This window comes from Polyodon spathula, chromosome 7 (genome assembly GCF_017654505.1).
Source record: "Polyodon spathula isolate WHYD16114869_AA chromosome 7, ASM1765450v1, whole genome shotgun sequence".
Classification (NCBI taxonomy): Eukaryota; Metazoa; Chordata; class Actinopteri; order Acipenseriformes; family Polyodontidae; genus Polyodon; species Polyodon spathula.
This window is the reverse complement of record NC_054540.1, coordinates 26881941-26903409: the sequence shown is the minus strand read 5'-3', so window position 1 is coordinate 26903409 and position 21469 is coordinate 26881941. Positions and strand designations below refer to the sequence as shown.

General features: G+C 38.1%; 1 protein-coding gene across 2 annotated transcripts in view; it reads left to right on the top strand.

Moving 5' to 3' along the window:
- Positions 1–21469, top strand: part of ipo8 (importin 8) — a 29141-nt gene that overhangs the window by 941 nt on the left and 6731 nt on the right. For both annotated transcript variants that reach the window (XM_041255147.1, XM_041255146.1), the window contains exons 2-20: positions 1150–1231; positions 2182–2338; positions 2934–3092; positions 3394–3550; positions 4983–5072; positions 5173–5267; positions 5980–6064; positions 9151–9282; positions 9416–9515; positions 10066–10142; positions 10621–10737; positions 11930–12019; positions 13198–13363; positions 14555–14715; positions 15820–15945; positions 16046–16112; positions 16459–16584; positions 18299–18396; positions 20369–20464. In XM_041255147.1, the coding sequence (XP_041111081.1) occupies positions 1150–1231; positions 2182–2338; positions 2934–3092; positions 3394–3550; positions 4983–5072; positions 5173–5267; positions 5980–6064; positions 9151–9282; positions 9416–9515; positions 10066–10142; positions 10621–10737; positions 11930–12019; positions 13198–13363; positions 14555–14715; positions 15820–15945; positions 16046–16112; positions 16459–16584; positions 18299–18396; positions 20369–20464 (2181 nt within the window). The remainder of the gene's footprint in view (positions 1–1149; positions 1232–2181; positions 2339–2933; positions 3093–3393; positions 3551–4982; positions 5073–5172; positions 5268–5979; positions 6065–9150; positions 9283–9415; positions 9516–10065; positions 10143–10620; positions 10738–11929; positions 12020–13197; positions 13364–14554; positions 14716–15819; positions 15946–16045; positions 16113–16458; positions 16585–18298; positions 18397–20368; positions 20465–21469) is intronic.

The window sequence follows — 21469 nt, the reverse complement described above, 5'->3', positions numbered from 1 at the left end:
GTGTTGTGTTTAAGGTACCAGTAATACTACGTACGGCTTTGTCACATGTTTTTTTTTGTGTGTTTATTTGTTTGGAGCATGGACAGAATGGTTAGATATCAGGAGTATGAGGGTTAGGTGAGACCTCGTCTATTACCTTGGGGCCACATTCTCAAAGCACTAACATCCAGTCTGTAACTTGCTCCGTTTTTTTTTTCTTCTTCTTAATAATTCTTCCACCAACGCATGTCCACATAGGTTATGTGTGCTAAACTACAATGGAAACGTGATTTTTTTTTTGTTCTTTCCATGAGTCGAGAGCATGCCAAAATTCTTGTGGGGACTGTTTATGGAAATTGGCCTACTAAATTTAAAATACAGTGTATTTTGTGTCATGCAAGTGACACTTACGTTATAATTGTATGTGTCCCTGATAAACAAATAATAATAAAAAAGGATAAATAATAATAATAAAAAAAAAAAAAACATTTGTTTTATGGTCCTTTTTAATGCTAACACGTTCTCTTGCAATGCAGTGTTCTATCAATAAGTAAGAAGTTGCTATTTTTTTTTAGGTATTACAATAGGTTTAAAATACAGCAGCAATGCTCAGAACAATTTTTTATATGGTTTAGTAAACTCAGTTGGGTTTTTGAAATCTGACCAGGGTATTTTTTTAAGGTTATTAATGAGAAAGTGGAATGTTGCAAAGACTTATTCCTGTCTTGTTTTTTTCATTTCTATTTTCCAGAAACCATTTTTAATGGCTGAAGTAAAAAATAATCAAATTACACACAGTGGCATTCATCTAAAGTCAACTGTGTAGTTTTTAACTGTGTATCGCATCGACCTAATAGTTGCTCAGCCTTTTTCATCATTAATTAGACACCTGTTGGGAAGTGTATTGCAGCTAACAAAAAGTTTCAATGTTTTTGGCCTAGTGAATTTGTTACATTGTTGCTAAGTTACTTTTTCTGGCATTAAAGCAGATTTACATGCATCAGCAGTTAAAAAAACAAATACACAGTGCAAATGGAATGCATTCTGAAAAGGGGATTTCAGTTGTTTGCATTTTGTTCTTTAGAAGAAGCATCTAATTTCTTCACCTTTTCTATGTGTATTTCATTCTGATCATTCTAGCAGAAATGTTGTTTTACTTCTCTTTTGTAGTCCTACAAGATTATCAACTTCGCTCCTACATTGCTTCAGATCATCGTATCGGATCAGGTGGAATGCCCCGTACGGCAAGCAGGTAAGGTGTTTTGAAATAAAAAAAAAAAAAAAAAAAAAAAAAAAATTGGATTTAGGTGTTGCTTGTTTAGTCTTTAATAATAAATGTATGGAACAAGTGTCAAACCAGTACATTTTTCCCCTCTTTCATCAGTCCTGTTGAAATGTTGGATTTAACACCCACAAGTTGTAGCCTCTTGTAGATGCTGATGAGGGACTTGGGCATTGAACACTGCAAAGCATGTTCTCAAGGGGTATCCAGCACTTGACTTGCATGTCTGACCAGCAGATACTGCAATAGTTTCCCCTGGGTGTGTGGATTTGATATAGAAGTCTCTATATAGAAGTCTGTATCTGCATAGGTGCAAGAAACAAAACCTCCTGTCCTATATACAACAGTGTCTTTGTCCTCTGCTTTAAGTTCATCTTTTTTATGCATTAGACAGGAGACTTGAAGCTGGGTCTGGGAATTGGTGATGAATCTGTGCAGGCATTTTGTGCCAGTAAAGTAGTTGTAGCTAACAAGATATTTATATAAACTGTACCCATTTTTCTCTTTTAATTGTTACATAGGTCTCCAAATGTTCAGGTTTGAAAACAAAAACCTCTCTGAAGAATTTGGAGACTGATGTATTTCTCACAATCCATGAACCCAAGAGGAAAATCTCTGCAGTATGTACTGGTCAGAGAAGGATGTCCGTGTTGGATACCCCTTGAGAACATGCTATGCAGTGGTCAATGCACAAATCTCACTTCAGCTTCTACAAGTTGCTGCTTTTAAATCCAACATTTTAAAAACATAAAAAGTGCAATTTACTGGTGTAACTTTTGATCCACATATTTATTCAGAATTTTTAAACTTCATTTACAATGTACACTGCTTGCCACAGCCAGCCTGTCAACCTCAAAAAAAAAAATAACTAGTTAAAACATACATACCTCCACAAAATGAACCCTTTCTTCTTCATGAAGCTGCTATTTACCTGAAGAACATGGTGAGCCAGTACTGGCAGGATCGAGAGCCCCCCCCTGGAGAGGTGGTCTTCCCCTTCAACATCCATGAAAACGATCGGCAGCAGATCAGAGATAATATTGTGGAGGGCATTATCCAGTGCCCAGATACAGTCAGGTATGTGAGCGTCGACACTGTGGATTCCTATAAAGCAATATTATTTGGATTTGTGTTCATGGTAGGCTAAGGGGTTGATTTTATCAAGACAGTTGGATTTTTAGCATTTTACTGTACCAGGGAATCTACCTGGGCTGCATCAACCACTTATTTTCAGGGGTAATCCCACGATAGCCACAGGTAGATGTTTGAAGTCCAAGGTGATTTCCTTGATGTAAAATACTTAAACCAAAAAAAAAAAAACATCCAACTTTGGCTTATCTAGCCAGGGGTATGTGTTGATCACACAGAATTTTAGAAATGCTGGTATTTAGTTTTTATTGTAAAAGCTGTACTTTTTCCAGCTTTTAGAACATTTGTCTTTAATATTTAGTCAAAGCTGACCTAGGTATAGGAAAGATAACTCCACTCAAAACAGCAGGCCAGTAAACTATTCTAAAATACAATAATCATATATGTATGTCCTTTTTTCAGTATAAAACTATTTCATTAGTTATCCTAGGATGTAATGTACTTTACTTTGTGTTTCCTGCAATGCTTTAAAAAAAGATTATTGAAATGCATGCGGAACACACACTTTTGTTTTTCTCCCCAGGGCTCAGCTTACTGTATGTCTTCGTGCTATTATCAAGCACGACTTTCCCGGCCGCTGGACTGCAATTGTGGATAAGATCGGTTTTTACCTGCAGTCACAGAACAGTGCCAGCTGGTACGGGAGTCTGCTCTCTCTTTATCAACTTGTCAAGACATATGAGTAAGTGGCATTCTTTTTTCTTATTAAGGGTGGAGGAATAAGACACAACCATGAATTTATAAATTTGAAACTCAACAATAAACTTGCATTGCTTTTTAAAATTGCTCTACAAAACTTCTGGGATAGGCTATTTAACCTCGGAAGATTGTGTGGGTGGGTGTGTGTGTTTAAAAGCAAACGTTTTTGTCTTGTTTCACAAACTCTGATCAGGTCTATACCGGAATGCTGTTGGGGTGTGTGGAACCAGACAGTAGAATAGTTTGCACGGCACATGATATGAAGGCTTGCTGTCTGTTTCTAGATACAAGAAAGCAGAAGAGCGGAATCCTCTTTTAGCTGCAATGCAGCTCTTCCTGCCTCGGATCCAGCAGCAGGTCACGCAGCTGCTGCCGGATTCCACGGTGTTCTCCGTGCTCATCCAGAAACAGATCCTGAAAATCTTCCATGCGCTGGTGCAGGTAGGTAACAACCACAGCTAGGGTGAAATGAGTGCTAACCGTTGCTTTAATGTATGTTTGATTATCACTTTTAACACTAGTAACATGATTTTTGGCCCGGATATTTGAAAGGTTTGCGCGTCGCAAATAGCCGTTTCGCACAAAATGTGCCATATTCTAAACTTCTTTTTGCGTGCCACGATCCATTTTACGCTGTGCACAAATCTAATGTACACATAGTACAATTTGGTGGGAGTGGTGGCAATTTGCAAGATCCTGCCATGTTTGAAATTATGCGCAAAACCAGTTTCGTGAGGCACAGAATAACTCTTAAAAAACAAGCCTTAACTGCGCATACATCACTCCATCGCTCAGTGAAATGTAAGCGCTTTCCGATGTACAACAACAATAGAAAACACCCAGTGATCATACAAGGTTCCATGCACATCTGTATAATGATTATATTCAAAAGGGCGATTGTGATAGCAGCATCACTAGTTTTTAATACATTTAAAAAAAAAAACAGGGAAGCTACAGTCATGATCGTTCTTTCGGACCAAAAGAAAACTAATCACTTTCCCAAGCATGCTTTCTTGGTGCTGGAAGAATAACTCCCAAAACAGAATCAAGAGTACAGCAAGGTATCATAGTACATACCATCGGTATGTAACAGACAACTGCCTGTATAATGCAGGAACACTTTAATAGACACATACAGCAGTATATCAAGCAACAGTTTGCACCTCCTTACCTTGCATTCATATATATTTCAATATCAAAGACACTGCTTATACAGTAGCAGGCTAGGCTACTGATTACTCTATTGGTAAATTTTGTCTGCGTTTTGAATGTAAAATTCCGAAAGGTGCTCCTTTCTTATTCCACTGCCCATTCAGCCCGTTTTTTATTTAAGTTGAATTAATTGCCCCCCCAGGTTTGTCAAGTAAGTTTTATATATAGTTGCTGTTAATGTATGTGTGTATTTACTTATAACAGACACCCTTATCCAGGGTGACTTACAGTTCTTACAAAAAAACACATTACAAAAATCAGATCAGTCCAGACAGGAAGCAATATTGGTTTGATAAGTGGGACCACAGCTAATACTGAGAAACAAAAAAAAAAAAAACCCTGATGGTACTGTAACAGAAAACAATTTTCAAAATCACTTCAATGAAAGTGATAATGAGGCCGGTGCCAAAATTTTGGTCCAAGATCTGCCGGCACCGCAGACATAAAAACTGGGTGCAAAACATGGTCCCAAAATCGATTCTCATTCTGAATGCACCCGTTTGTGCTCACCTAGCGCCTGAGTAATCTGGGTTTTAATAACCTTTGCCTTGGTGTTCGTGCCTTGCCCTGTAATTAGAATTGGGACTGGTTGTGTAGAAGCTTGTTTTGAATTCAGTGTTTTTCCTTTCTCCCCTGATTTCTTCTACTTGCCCTGTTTCAGTACTCCTTGCCCCTGCAGCTGGTGAACAATCACACCATGACCCAGTGGATGGAGATATTAAGAGATGTCATTGACAGAGGCGTGCCCCCAGTAAGTATACATCGCATTTTCAATTTGACTGGCAAGTAATCCTTTTCTTTGTAAAACAGAGAGTTGAAAACAGAGAGAACATTTTAAGCTTGATTTTTAGGAAACCCTGAAACTTGATGAAGATGACAGGCCTGATCTGGTCTGGTGGAAATGCAAGAAGTGGGCCTTGCGCATTGTCACACGACTGTTTGAGAGGTATGAAGGGAATCCTCCCTGCTATTGCAGAGATGGAAATAAAAAAAACTAAAAAAACTACTCCATTCTTTAAAATATTTCACATGATTGCTTGGTATTTGTAGCTAACATAGGTCTAAATTGTGTATTTTTGAAAGAAATCTGTTTGTGCAAACCTGTTAATTACAACATCTTTAAGTGGGCCTTGATCACTGACACACTCTTAGTGTGGAGGCAGTATTTGGTTACTTTTCCATATTTTTTAAAAAACACAGTATTTAGGTGCCTAAAGACATTTCTTAAGCTAACTGTAGCACTTTATCAGTATTTCATATTTACTAAGAGAACCATTTCTAATGAAATACTGGGCTTGGTTTTTGAAGCACTTTTTTTAATGAGGCTCTGTGGTTTTGAATGTTAATAAGAGACCATGTTTGTGTGTTACAAGGAAGGATTTAAGTGCACAGAGTGCTGCAATAACCCTGGCTCTTAAAGCAATCCATTCTCACTTGTCATTATGTGCCTGAATAGTCACAAATGTGGTGGAGGTTTGAATAGATAAAAGTTCAATTACAAATAACTCCAGGTAGACTGCTGCTAGCCTCAGCTGTTCACTGATTTTTTAGATTAGTTGGTTTATTTCAAGGTCATGAAGCAGCTGCTGTTAGGTTATTTACCAGTGAGATGTTTCTCGTCTTTTTTTTTTTTTTAATTGTGATTTTACTTTTTAAAGGTATGGAAGCCCAGGAAATGTGACAAAGGAATACTTTGAGTTTGCAGATTTCTTCTTGAAAACATATGCTGTTGGGATTCAGCAGGTAAACGGACATTGGTGCCTGCTGTGTGGTGCCTTGTTCCTAATTACTGTGTGTGTATGTTTGTAAGACGGTATTATGTATAAATATAGTAATCCTATAGAGGAATTTGGACAAGCCAGCAGGCAAACCATGTAACTGCTCTAAACGTTGGTACTATGTACTATACTTAAATATTGTATATTGTTGAGGAATCCAAAAGAACTGTAATACATTGCTTGCCTATTAGAGTAATACATTAGATTTATTTTGAGCATATTGGGCTGCTTTATATGTAAATCTGGTAATTCTGCAACTCGACTCTTGGGGAGTAAGGGGAGATATCTAGGTATAGGAGCAAATGTGTAATTATTTGATTAAACATATAATTTAAAATACAAAAATGTCTAACTTCAATAATACAAATACAGTACGGTTTTTATTTGCTTCCATTTGAGACCTGCCTTAGTTGCACAATTTCCAATAATGGGCCACAGCTTCAGCAGCAAATGAAAACCGGGACAATGCAATGTCTTTCTGGTTTGCTAAACCAGCCAGTCTTTTCAGAAAACAAGAATACATTATTACATTAAGCAACTGAGCTACGCAATTAATGTTTTGAATAAGGATTTAACCTCAAGTCGACTCAAATACGTTACTCTAAATACTGAGGGTCAATTGCAGTGTATCAAATTAATTCCATTTGATGCTACCAACAGGTGGATTAAGAAAGTTTGATCCACTTGCTTGGATTCAGTTTAGTGCCATTGATGATATCCGTTGCAATTGATTTGCTCATTGTGATCACCAGTTAAACTAGGTGAAGTTCAGTGCTGATTGCACCGTGCTAAACCAGACTCTTGCAGCCCCAAAAAAGGTTCTCATTAAGTGGATTAAGTTAGCCCTGTTGAGTTGGACTACACTAGTCTGCTTGCTCAGCTTTGTCCTGTTTGACTCTAAATATTTATGTGCAAATCTGTTTAATGTGATTTACACACATAACTAGGGGTCTACTTAAATCGCTGTAAATTTCCGTATTTTTCACGGGTAGGTTGCAGAATAAAATTAGGATTTCGCTGACCTGTTTAAACATTAAATAAACCGAAGTACATTATTTCACAACACTATAAAGCCTAAAAATAGTGGTGCTTGCTTCCTTACTAAAACAGAGTGCCGTCATTTGTTAAAGGCAAGCATGCAGCATCCTCCTGCAGTTGACTTCACCATACATTGAGACTGCATGTTCTGCATCCACTGAATTGGTTGGAAGTGCAAGGCAAAGCTTTGGCAAGAAAGAAATAGATTAGAAACGGCCACAAAACTTGTTTACCCAAGGGTATCTGGCATACTTGGCATACTTTAATAAAGTCAATATATTTGTCCCCATCCAATAATTTGTTTTATTAGTACTGAGTCAAAACGAAGAAAATGTGGTTATTCGGGTCTAAAATTCCAACTGCGAAAAAGTAAGCAGCAGGTTGAAGCGAGGTGGCTGTGCTAGATCATTGTAGTGCTGATTTAACTTGCAGACAGGAATACTTTTTGTCTAGGTTGACTTTCCAGTTTGGTTTGTGAAAGCAGTTTATTTTACATTCTGTTGAGCAGCATCTGTAGTAGCCTTTTGTTTAATGTGTGATTCAGAAACTAAATAGCGATCGATTGTGTTTTCTCCAAATACACATTGATATGGAAAACAATTACCTCCATCTGCATGTACAGATTCTTTGGTAAATATCTTGACACGATCAGTCACCAAAATATACTTTGCTTTTTTTTGCTTTGTTGTCCATTTTTACCTCTAATGATGAAAACTACATTTTAGCAACCTAAATCAAAACAATGCAGCACTAACTATGTCCCACCCCTTACTGCACAGTACAGGTCACAGAAAAGCAGTACAGACGCACTGATAGGCTGATTAAAACTTTGTCATTTGAATAGTAAAGACGACTGTTAACCACTTTGGAGAATTTTTATTGTAAATATTATTTGTGGACGTTTTTTGTTTGTTTGTTTTTTGCTGAAGTGCATTGCACACGAGAGCGAAGAAATTCAAAATATGCTATCTACAGAAGGAAGATATGTAGTTTGCGTCACTTACGTTGTTCAGTAGTTCATTTAAACAAGGTTTCTTTTTTTCCCCTCTCGTACTTGCCTCGGTATGCATTGGCCCCTAAAAGAGGTGAATTTCACGGTGACCCCTCAATTTCACGATTTCCGTGAAGTCACGATTTAGGTAGACCCCTACACAGAACCACTTTATTCAGTAATACAGGTTTTAAACTTAAAATGTTCTAAACCTTGCAGCTCTTATAAAAATGGACCAGTCATTTTACACAGTAGTTGTACACTTTTTCAAATGCTTTCCCAATCGTATGCATCTACAGTGTTCTGCTTACCATACCTCCCATGTGCATTGTGCTTAATGCGTTCACTGTGTTCTAGTGTGTTGTGATATGTTACATTTTAATTTGCACTTTTGTTTTTGATCCTTGCGTTTCTTTTTGTAGAACATTGGTTTATCTTTGCTTACTTTAATCCACTTAACCTCTAACAATATAGGCACAAAACCGCCTTGATTTACACCTCGTTAAATAAATAAATAAATATTAAAATTAGGCTACAAGAGTAATGGCGTTGGCAGCAAGTGTAGCATCGACGATGGACGCAGAAGGAAAGTGTATAGCAATCATCTTTTTGGTGCGTTCCCCTTTTGGGCTGTGTGCCTGTGCCATTCAGCTGCGTGTAGCAGTGACGTTTCAATACATCAGTCGAGAAAGCTTTGTGCTTTGCGTGGAGATGGCTTATAGTAAACCACATAGCAACACTGTATGTAGCCTGATTAATCTTGTTTACGTTTGCTTACTTTTAAAGCAAAGAATTTTGCCATGTTTTAAAGCAATGTGAGTGTTTTTTGTTCACTAGCCTGTTTATGCATGTATAAATGACATTTTCTGTAGATATTCGCAAATCTGGCTTTTTCGTATTCCCAGTCCACAGGGGGTCGGACATGCGACGTTGTACTGTACTGCATTGAGTCTGCAGACGTTAAGAGTGGAATGAGTGGTGTAGTTTCACTGTCATTTATCTTTGATTTGTATGTTCTGTAGGTGCTGCTGAAAGTAGTGGATCAGCATCGACAGCAGTATGTCACTCCTCATGTGCTGCAGCAGGCATTAAACTACCTGAACCAGGGTGTTTCCCATTCCCTCACCTGGAAACAGATGAAACCACACATACAGGTAAGCAAACCAATGCACTCATTAAATAGCCCTGCAGAGTGCGCCTGTGTAATACATACAGTATCTGTGAGGTGCTTCCTGCTTCACAGCCAGTCACTGGTTTGTCCCATCTCTCTTGTCTTAATCGTTGCAGACTATATGTCAGGAGGTGGTTTTCCCCCTGATGTGCTACAAAGATGAGGATGAGAAACTGTGGCAGGAGGATCCCTACGAGTACATCCGAATGAAATTCAGTCAGTACAGCCGTGCCATTTTTCCAGATGATGGAACTAGCTGAATTTATTGTTCATTTTGTTATGTTTCTTTTTTGTCTTGTTGGTTTTACTTAGCTACATAGTTCACTACTATCGCAATATAAAGGTTCCCTTTTAAGTAAAATACCTTTATCAAAAAATTTCTCTGGTGTACCGAAACATCAGTTGTTGTCACTGTTACGAGCTGATTCGTAGCTGATAGTCACAGCATGTAGTGCCGAAATAGTTTTAACTTCATTTTTTTAATTGTGAAGTATTAGACTGTCCTCCAGTGGCTGTAAATATAATGCATTGGCACTAAATACGATGTATGTTGGCAAGTCATTTGAGGTTAAGGTAGCTGATTTGACAAAACAGGGTTTGCTGAACATTAATTATGCTTTAGGTCAAGTAATAGGTACATGTATTTATACCATACCAGAATACTCTTTATTTTTGTGACATTGAGTATAAAACCTTTTTTTTTTTTTTTTTAATACATTAAGGGGTTAAGTCTGTTTAAAAATCTTAACAAGTGTATACATTTCAGATGCTTATGATGACCATGTGTTTCCTACAACTGCGGCTCAAAACCTTCTGTGCACAGCAGCGAGGAAGAGGAAAGAGGCAAGTCGTTGAGGGGCTTCTGCTTTGTGAAGGAGAGGGTTTTCTAATGGTTCTCTAACTCAGTTTTAAAGTGTTTTTAAACTTCAGCATCTTGAACAGTAAACGGTCCTAATTGCCAGTAGCCAGTGATACATGTTGTTTCAACCAGTTGGTGCTAAACTGTTAATCATACAGTACGCTTCCCTCCCGACATGTATTGGTACTTCCCTGTTTTGCAATGGAAAGACCATAAGACTGGTTTGCGTAGTGATCACATGGCATGTGCTGCACACAGTATATAAATGTATAGTGGTAGTACTTGGCTCTCTTCACATGCAACTCATGTGTACAGCTGAACACAGGTGTAAGGCTCCTTTTTTATTTCAGCTAATGTATAGCGGTTTGACTGGAAATATCCCCAGTAATCCCCAGTCCATACGCATCTGTTAGTGTTAATTTCTGGAACTAATAATTATGATGGCTTTTTGTGGATTCTCAGGTTTTGCCAAAGATGATGGAATTTTGCCACCAGATTCTCATGGACCCTAACGTTGACCCTCGGAAGAAAGACGGGGCCCTGCATGTTATTGGCTCGCTTGCAGATATTTTACTCAAGGTAATGGATCAGAAGAGGCTGCTAAATATATTATTTCCAGCAAAAGTGTTCTGTGTATTCGCAAAGTAAGTTGCCTGTCACAGCTTTGTACAACATGATGTACATACAGCAAGTGTATATGTAAAAATGTTTGGGATCTGCATTTCTATTAAAAGCACATTTGAGGGGGTCCCGGAGTGGCTCACCTGGTCAAAGCACAGCCGCGTGGTGTGCAGGGTGTGTGATACAGAGCAGGTTCACGTCCTGGCTTTGCAAAGTCACCAGTCTTCGCTGGGGATTCCGAAGGGAGCGTTGCGTTGCCACTGGCGTGCCTATTGGTTAATGAAGCAAAACAGTCAGTGACTGTTCCTCCTCATCGCACTACAGCAAACCCTGCTGGCAAGGCACCCAGTGAGCTCAAAGGCGGACATCTGCAGGGCTGGCCTTTGTCCTCTAGAGGTTGGTAGCTCACTGACATCTGCTCTCGAGTTCCTGGGTGTGAAAGAGGAAGCTGGCTCAGTCGTGGGATTGGAGGACAGTCTGCTGACCTGTGTGGGGAATTGCTGCGGTCAGGGGAAAACTTATTGGACATTTCAAATTGGAGAGAAACAGACAGACATTCTGACAATTGCTTTACAAACTGAATAATTTTCTACAAAGTAATGTATTAAATATTTTTAATGCTTGAATATTGAATGTATTTTGAGTTATACATTTGTAGAGTGGCAGCTTCTCTATGTTACCTACTGGGTTGTTCTGTATGTGGCCAAAGAGACTTTCTGGTTATATATTGTCATGTATAGTCTGTTTCTTTCCAGATAGTAAGAGCCAGCCAAACATAACTGAAGGTGAATGGAAGGTAATACAGGAGTGAAGTGCAGGATAGAAGTACAGACCTTTACCTTGCCCACTGCAACAGCCTCAATCAGCTGTTTCAATAGTTTGAATGGAACACCCACACTGCTGAAAGTTCATGTAAAAACAGCAGTACAGTGGTTACAGTTCTTAAGACTAGTTTACCACGTAAACATATAAGGTTTATTTTGTTGTAAAGATGCAGTAAATATATATTTTTTTTATTTTAAAAATAGAGAGCAAATATATACAGAGGTTACAATATCTAAGAATTTATATTCGTCCCTACACTCAGGTTGTCTTTGTGGTAGAATTTGGATTAATATAATGATTCACAGTTTGCTTTTTCACCTAACAGAAAAGAATATACAAAGACCAGATGGAGCTGATGCTGCAGAATTATGTGTTTCCCTTGTTAAATTCCAACTTGGGCTACCTCCGGGCCAGGGTACGAATTTAATTTAAGAAACTCCTCAGCTTTTTACACTGGTTACCTTTACTGACCTGTGTACTTTTCTATTCATAGATTGTGGCTTAATTATATCATGTTATCATAATTATCAATCACAAGAACATAAGAAAGTTTACAAACGAGAGGAGACCATTTGGCGCATCTTGCTGTTTTGGTTGTTGGTAGCTTTTTGATCCCAGAATCTCATCAAGCAGCTTTTTGAAGGGTATCCGCTTCAACAACATTACTGGGGAGTTGGTTCCAGACCCTCACAATTCTCTGTGTAAAAAAAAAAAAAAAAAAAGTGCCTCCTATTTTCTGTTCTGAATGCCCCTTTATCCAATCTCCATTTGTAACCCCTGGTCCTTGGTTCGTTTTTCAGGTCGAAAAAAGTCTTCACAGAAGTACAAGCAAATTGTTAATTTAACTATACTGTCTCGTTTGGGAGACCTAGTAAGAGGCTTGTATTCTAGGACAGAAAAGAATGCAGCATTCAACCAAATTGATAGACATATAAACAGCCACTAATCTAAATACTACTGCTGTTAAACACTGTAGTAATCCTACTGGTGATGTTCCTCTCCCTGACTTTACTGAGTTATTGACTTATTGACTCCCATATTAACCTCACAAAACTCTCCGAAATATATGCGAGAGAAATGTTGATTTAGACCAGCCGCTGTTTAGATTGCAGGAATTAGATTGTAAATGGAATTGCTATTTACTTTAATTTCGATTCCAGGACTTGATGTCGTTTGATTAGTGATACAGTACCACTTGAGTGAAATATGCCATTTGGCTTGGCAACAGGCTGCTGTTTCATCCAAACTCAGAGAAATGTTAGTGTACTCGGAGATGGCCTTCTCCCTTGCTAGTCAAACATGTTATCCACTCAGAACTATTGTTTCTCCTCTTACACTCAATGGGTGCTGTTGTTCTTGCTTAATTAAAATAGATTATGTTCACGTGACTTGTGTTTTTCAAAAGGTGCTAATATATAATAAAATGCATGTAAGAATAATTGCATGTGTTTGGTTAAATGCTGACATGTTTCTACAGCTTTGCTTTTGGTTTTTTATGTAGTTTATTGCTTGAGAATTCATGCTGAGGATTTACAATATAAACAGTCATATATGAACAACGTTGTGACACTGGCTTCTGTCTGTCCTCCGCAGTCCTGCTGGGTTCTGCACTCCTTCAGTCCTCTTCAATTCCACAATGAGCTCAATTTGCGGAACGCTGTGGAACTGGTGAAGCAGAATCTAATAGAAGACAAGGAGATGCCTGTGAAAGTGGAGGCTGCCATTGCACTGCAGACACTTGTTAGCAACCAGGAGCAAGGTTCACTCGTGTCTTCCATTTTTTAATGCCAGAAAGGCCAGATACATATAAATGCTGTGTGGTTGTAGGAAGCATTCCGATCAGTTAGCAATATTCTAGAAGGGGTAAATTTCTCTGGGGGACCACTGGCTCCTCCCTCATCACACAGATTTAACTTAACACATCACTTGGCGCTTTGTAAAATTTTATTTATTAGAAATAAGTCTAATTTTAAAAATGATTCAACCGTACCGCTACCTATGTATTTGTAAGTTAACATTTTGGCACTGCATACCATTCACCTTTAGTCAGGGCAAATTAACACAATGGCGCAAAGGGAAATTAACACAGGACAGGAGTGCTTACCATCTGGAAGGACTGATTGTGTGGCTGCGATTTAGAGCACCAGTCAAACTACTACATTTAAATATAAACATTGGAGGGCTCATGTATAGTATAAACAACACTTTGAGTGAAGTTTTGTTTTCAGAAGCCAAGATATGACAGGGTATGGGACTTTGTTCAAAATGATCAGCCAACTGAATTGCTTTGCAAGCTAGTATTACAAATCAATCAACCAATCAATTCATAACCAGTGGGACAGTAACTAGCATGTATGAAGGCTATAGCTATGAAGTATGAACTAGCATGTAAGAAAGGCTACAGCTGGTTACACTAGATTTGGAAATCTGTTGCAGTTCAATGTATTGTTTTAGTATAACAATCTCTTAACTATGTTATGCTCAGATACTCATTTTAATGGTCCTGTATGATTCACACAATAGATTAATGTAAATGTATCGTCTTGGTAGCAGCACAATTTTTTTCAATGCTAACAATGAAGAATTAACAGTGACAAAATGTTGTATAGACTACTCCAGAGGGTGTGACGCTTTGCGTTGTTCCTCACAATGCCTTTAGGGCTGTGATTTTTAACAGTTCTGCAGCAGTCGTGTGACACAACTGCTGTCGCAGCAATGCCAACACCCTTTCTCAAAAACTATATTTGCTGGTTTCCTTAGATTCCTTTAGCAAAGTCTGGAATTAACTGACTTCTGACCTAATTTGGCTGCCATACTACATGTGAAATATCAGAATACTTTTGCTGTTTTATGTAGACAGCCCACCACTGAAAACAAGTCATTCCTATGTGGCACAGTATGTGGTGATCTGCAATTTAAGGCTGCTTATTTATTTTTGATTTTATTACAGCCAAGGTGTATATAAAGCCCTTAATCAGGCCAGTGATGCAGGAGCTGCTAAATGTAATCAAAGTAACTGAAAACGACGACCTGACCAACGTCATTCAGAAAATGATCTGCGAGTACAGTGAGGAAGTTGCCATCATCGCTATTGACATGACGCAGAACCTGGTACGATCCTGCTTACTGTGTATGCTGTGTTCTGTGCCCTCGTTGCTCATTTACTAAAAAGGCCTTTTATCTCTATTGGGCGTGTAAGAACTGATCTGTACAGGGCCATGGTTTAGGACGCAAAGTTGTAGTCTTACTCCTAAATGTATTGGATGCTACTGTAAAAAATGTTATTTTCACAGGTCTTCAGTAAAGGTTGGAGTGGTTTGTATTGGGTAAATGTGAATGCAGAGCAGTCCTGTAGCAGAACTGAAGAATCAAGCAAGATCAGAGAATAGTGTTTTAAGATCATATTAATACAAATAAATGTAAACTGTTTTTCACTTTTGGTGCATTGCACTTATGATAGGGAGCAGTAATTGCTTGTGGAAAAGCAGAGTAAAAACTACACAAACAGGCAATCACAATGGCACCCAAACTGATCTACTCCAAACAAAAAGAGGAATTTGTTGAGCAGTGATCCTGTAACAGATTTAACTTTGCTTCTTGCTTACCATTTCCTGGAGGTGACACTGGTTGGAAGAGATGGCTGTCACTCTTTGGTCTGCAATTACTGTCCAAGCATTATTTAAATCTAACAGATTTTAAGCAACATACTGTGTGTGTCTATATATGTTTTGTCTTTAACATATGTGTTCATTGAGATGCAGCAGTTTAGTCCAAGATGGATACCAAAAATATAAAACAGGAACAGCTATTCTTTATGAAACTCTCCAATATGCAAATCAAATACTCTTGAAATAGCATATTGTGCTTGTGAAATGTGTTAGGAATAAGGTGATAATTATTGTTGTACAGATGTTTTCAAAGTTGTCGGTGTTTTTTTTTTCCAGATTTGCAGACAGAGGGGATTTTATATAAAAGTGTGTATCATAACATCTTTTGAATAATGTGCATATTTTTTTATACTAACCCATCAAAAACACCATAGTGCCACCAGTATATAACCTGCATGTAGCACCCAGAAAAAAATAGTTAATCGGATCTGGTCAATGGGTAATAGGTTTTTATATGTTAATAATATGCACTATCGCACTAAGCTTCCCTTTCCTTGACTGTGAAAAGATTGCTGGCTGATTTAATTGTTTTGCACTTCTTCCCAAGGCTGAAATATTTCTCAAAGTTCTACAGAGTGATGAGTATGAGGAGAGTGAGGATAAGACAGTGATGGCTCTGGGAATTCTGAGCACCATTGACACCATCCTCACTGTCATGGAGGACCACAAAGAGGTGTGCTTTGAAACTACCAGTGACTTTATTCAATAAGTTGAGAACCACAATGCCATGAGACTGGTCTTGCTTTTTCTTTTCATTTGCCTTGTATTCCTAGATAACGCAGCAGTTGGAAGGAATCTGCTTGCAGGTCATTGGGCTGGTGCTACAGAAACCCATTATAGGTACTGTTTGTTAGCATGGCTGGCTTTATATCATGTTAATGCAGGATGGGAGGGAGCTGGTTCGGGACATGTCTGTGACTGGAGTAGAGTATGGGTGCTGGGAATGCTGCATGCTTTAAAACACTCAAGATGTTTTACTGGACCAGAAAACCAGCATCGCTTTATAACAGAACGATACTGCTCAATGCACCAAGAAGCACCACGGAAGTAAAAATAAATGATCAGAATTTTAAGTAGGATTTTCAGTAGTATATTTACATTTCACTGTTTGTTAAAATCTGTGTGTGCTTAGTTAAACAGTTATGTGTATATAAATGTATTAATTGCTCATTATTTGCTTCCTCAGAGTTCTATGAAGAAATTCTTTCTCTGGCATTCAGCTTGACTTGTCCGGCGATCTCTCCTCAGATGTGGCAGCTCTTAGGTGTTTTGTATGAAGTCTTTCAGCAAGACTGTTTTGATTATTTTACAGGTACTGTTTGTGTCTACAAACATCCGCCATAGAAGCTAGAATATATATATATATACATACATACATACATACATACATACATACATACATACATACATACATACATACATACATACATACATACACACACATAAAAAATTTGGAAAAAATTAAGAGACCACTGCAAATTTTTCTTAAATCAGCATCTCTACATGTATGGCAGCCATTCCATTCCAGTGTCTGTTGAATTCCAACACAGGCACACCATTCTACTGAATGAGGTACTGATTAGGGGATCACCTGAACCAAATCTTATTTAACGAGGAAAAGTATAAAAACCACTCCTGTGGTCATCACTATCCTCTTGCAATAAGACCAGCTGGATGGCAAAACAGTGTTAGTAGTACCTCAAAAGTAATTGGAATCAAAAAATAACTATTGACCATGCCCAAATTGTTGAAAAAGAAAATTGAGTGAGGAAAAGAAGGGTTCAATTATGGCTTTACTGGCAGAGGGATACAGTGAGCGTCGGGTTGCTTCAAAGACGGCGGTTCATAAGAACAAGGTCAAACAGCACACATTGGGGACAACAAAGCTACAGAACGGCAGAGGGTGAAAACGACTCTCCACTGACCGGGATGACCGCCAACTCATTCGAATGTCACTCAGCAACCGTAGGATGACATCAAGTGACCTACAAAAAGAGTGGCAAACGGCAGCTGGGGTGAAGTGCACGGCGAGGACAGTTCGAAACAGGCTCCTAGGGGCAGGGCTGAAGTCGTGCAAAGCTAGAAAAAAGCCCTTCATCAATGAGAAGCAAAGAAGAGCCAGGCTGAGGTTTGCAAAAGACCATAAGGATTGGACCGTAGAGGACTGGAGTAAGGTTGTCCTGGAAGAAAACTTGCTTCCTTCTGCTCTGACAATGTTCCCCAACTCTGAGGATTGGTTTCTCCAGCAGGACAATGCTCCATGCCACACAGCCAGGTCAATCAAGGTGTGGATGGAGGACCACCAGATCAAGACCCTGTCATGGCCAGCCCAATCTCCAGACCTGAACCCCATTGAAAACCTCTGGAATGTGATCAAGAGGAAGATGGATGGTCACAAGCCATCAAACAAAGCCGAGCTGCTTGAATTTTTGCGCCAGGAGTGGCATAAAGTCACCCAACATCAATGTGAAAGACTGGTGGAGAGTATGCCAAGACACATGAAAGCTGTGATTGAAAATCAGGGTTATTCCACCAAATATTGATTTCTGAACTGTTGCTAAGTTAAAACATTAGTATTGTGTTGTTTAAAAATGAATATGAACTTATTTTCTTTGCATTATTCGAGGTCTGACAACACTGCATCTTTTTTGTTATTTTGACCAGTTGTCATTTTCTGCAAATAAATGCTCTAAATGACAATAATTTTATTTGGAATTTGGGAGAAATGTTGTCAGTAGTTTATAGAATAAAACAAAAATGTTCATTTTACCCAAACACATACCTATAAATAGTAAAACCAGAGAAACTGATAATTTTGCAGTGGTCTCTTAATTTTTTCCAGAGCTGTGTGTGTGTGTATATATATATATATATATATATATATATATATATATATATATATATATATATATATATATATATATAATATATATATATATATATATATATATATATATATATATATATATATCATCTTGAACTTGGATTCTGCTTTTTAATTGCAATACAATATGTATTTGTTTCAGATATGATGCCTCTCTTGCACAATTATGTGACTGTAGATACAGACATGCTGCTTTCTAATCCCAAACATTTAGAAGTAATTTATACCATGTGTAAAAAGGTGAGTATTTTTTCTAGTACTCTTCAAATGTAATTTTGTACATATCGTTGGGTTGTGTTTAAAACAATCTCATTGCTGTCTTGCAGTGAACTGAGAGAGAACTATATTAAATGGTACCATAGGTTTACAGCCTAATACTTCTGCTACCCAGGGTTAAAGCTGGAGCAGCCAAAGATGATTTCTCCCTGATGTCCAGTTATGAGCTGTTGTAGCAGCTTCTAAGTTCTCAGCTCAATACTAGTGTCATAAGACACCCTGGAGATCCCACCACTGTATAACAGGAAATTTTGGCAGTATTTTGGCTTTATTGCTGGTTTTGATTGGATCGCCAATAATTCTTCCCCTAATCAGAGTTTGCCATACAGTGAGTTATCCCGGCCTCTGACAGACTGGTTTGCAGCACAGGTTAAGGAAGCGCTGGGCAAGTGAAAGAATGTGTCGGCTGTCAAAGTGAATATGAGAATGGTGGTGTGATGAAGCCAGTTTGCTTGAAAAAATTGAAAACAGATCAATTGCATCAGTGGATTTAGAAAATCTGGAATTTATAATGAGATCAGGAACTCCGAGGTATTGTAAACTGCATGTGCTACTGTGGTACCTGTTTGACTGTTCTGTCTCATATTATCGAAAAGCCCCTTGGTGGGCGATTTTTAGATTGCCTTACTGGCAGCTTTAAGCTTATTGGCCAATGCTTGCCCTTTGAACCCACCAGGAAGTCCTCTAGTTAACACAGGGAAGCACATTCTGATTGTTGTTTAGTTGTTGATTACATCTGCAATCTACTGCCAGCCAGCCTTGATTTCGCCTTGAATTCATTGTCTTTTCACTATTCTGTCCTCCTTGCGCGTCTGACGCAACTTGACAGATAGCTAAACTCCGTCACTGAATTATCCCCAAGTCGTGTTGATGAATAAACACGGAGTAGAAGTGTATCCTGTCCCCCTTGTGGTAATTAAAGAGGAGTTTAGCTATCTGTCAAGTTGCGTCAGACACGTAAGGAGGAGCGAATAACGACTGTTCTTTTTTATGTTAAGCAGTTTTGTTATTTTTTTTGTACAAGGGGTTAAGTACTGTAACAGCCAAAATAGTTTATTCTAGACTTGTTTGCTTTGGATTGTTATTGTTGGTTCGTTGTAGATACTATTGTTAAGACACCCACCTTGCCGGTATCGCAGCGTCCCTAAACACTGTTAAAATAAATTAGTTCTGCACCGTATAAAAATGAGTTGATTTTGCCAGTGCTTGCTAGACTATTAACCAGTTTTAAATTTAAAACATTTTTGTTTCAGCTTTATTAAAGTTCTTACATGTTGCAATAGTGTCCTACAATTACTAAATGATATTGTAGTCATTCCACTGTGTTATGTTGTTGTGTTATGAACCAGAGCTACTTTTTAAAACTGAGTTAGCAAATGCCTATCGTTAAAGTGCACTTCAACTACTACTCCTTTCCAGTTACTAGTATCTGAAAATTAAGGACTATGTAATGATAATGCTGTCACTCTTTTTTTTTTTTATAAGGCCTTCTTTGTTCTTATCCAAGCTGTTACAGTGACATTGTAGATGCTATAACGAGTTACTGTAAATGAGAAACTGTTTTAGAAGACAGATTTCATTAAGTAAACCTGTATTTAAATGTTTTTGAAATTAAGAGAAATACAAAACTGTGGCATTTTTCTTTGTGAACGTTCTAAGTGAAAAATGCCCATTCAAAAACCATCAAAATCTACCAAGGTAGCAAATCCACTGAATTTAATACCGGCCAAAATTTCCAGTTATACAGTATTGTCTGCACAATTGCATGTAATTCTGCTCTTTATTTTGAAGAGCATACTAGGTCAATCGACTGAGCCCCTTTATTTCAAGAATGCCATCTTGAGGTATTACCAGGGGATTACTTTGGATACTTCACACTGAGAAAGGAATTATTAGCACTCATTATTGTTAGCCAAATCTGTGTGTGCTTTTTCAGGTGTTGACTGGCGATGCAGGAGAAGATGCTGAATGTCACGCTGCCAAACTTCTAGAAGTGATAATCCTTCAGTGTAAGGGAAGGGGCATTGATCAGGTATGTTTGTGATTTATATATGTAACAGCTACAGTTCAGCCACTGACTATCTGTGATTAGGGGTCACCTTCGTTTTTTTTTTTTTTTTTTTTTTTAAAGAACAGGACATTACTACTGATATTAAAGCAATCTTTCTAAATGTATTATTATTTGTATTTCTTTATTTCTTTTATTTATTTATTTATTTATTAGCAGACACCCTTATCCAGGGTGACTTACAGTTGTTACAAAGTGTCACGTTACAAAATATCACATTACAGAATATCACATTAGAGATAATAGCAGTTAAAGTACAGTAAAATCAGTCAAATAAGATCAAATTCAAATAAAGAATACAGTAAATTACATTTAAGATTAAACTCGACAAGCAGTTAAAATTATAGTAAAAATATTTTATTTTTAAGAGTATATTCATTAAGAGTATATAGTAATAATAAGTATGATAAATGGATAAGAATGATTTCAAGTAAGAGCAATTACAGTAAACATGAATATGGATATCTAGTAAAATCAAGTACAAGATACAGGAAGTAGTTAAGAGCAGTGGTAGAATACAGCAAAGTACGGAGCAGTTCAGTGCAAGTACAAGATGATGCAAGTACTGGTGCAATTGGGTGCCATATAGTCCAGTATAGTTGAGAGTAGTGAGATTTACAGATGCTGTCTAACCAGGTGTGTCTTCAGGAGGTCTTGATATCTGTGGATAGATCGTTCCACCACTGAGGGGCAAGGATGGAGAAGGAGAGGAATCTGGAAGCAGGGGAGCAGAGGGGGTACAGTGAATCTGCCAGTGATGGAGGAGCGAAAGAGACAAGAGGGGGTGTAGGGAGAAATGATAGTCTGGAGACAGGAGGGAGCAGAAACAATCAGATAGCGATAGGCAAGTACAAGAGTTTTGAGTTGGATGCAAGTGGCGATAGGGTGCCAATGGAGGGAGTAGAGCAGCGATGTAGCGTGGGAGAAACATTCATTTGGATCGTAAATTTTAGGAGCCAAGAAAAATCA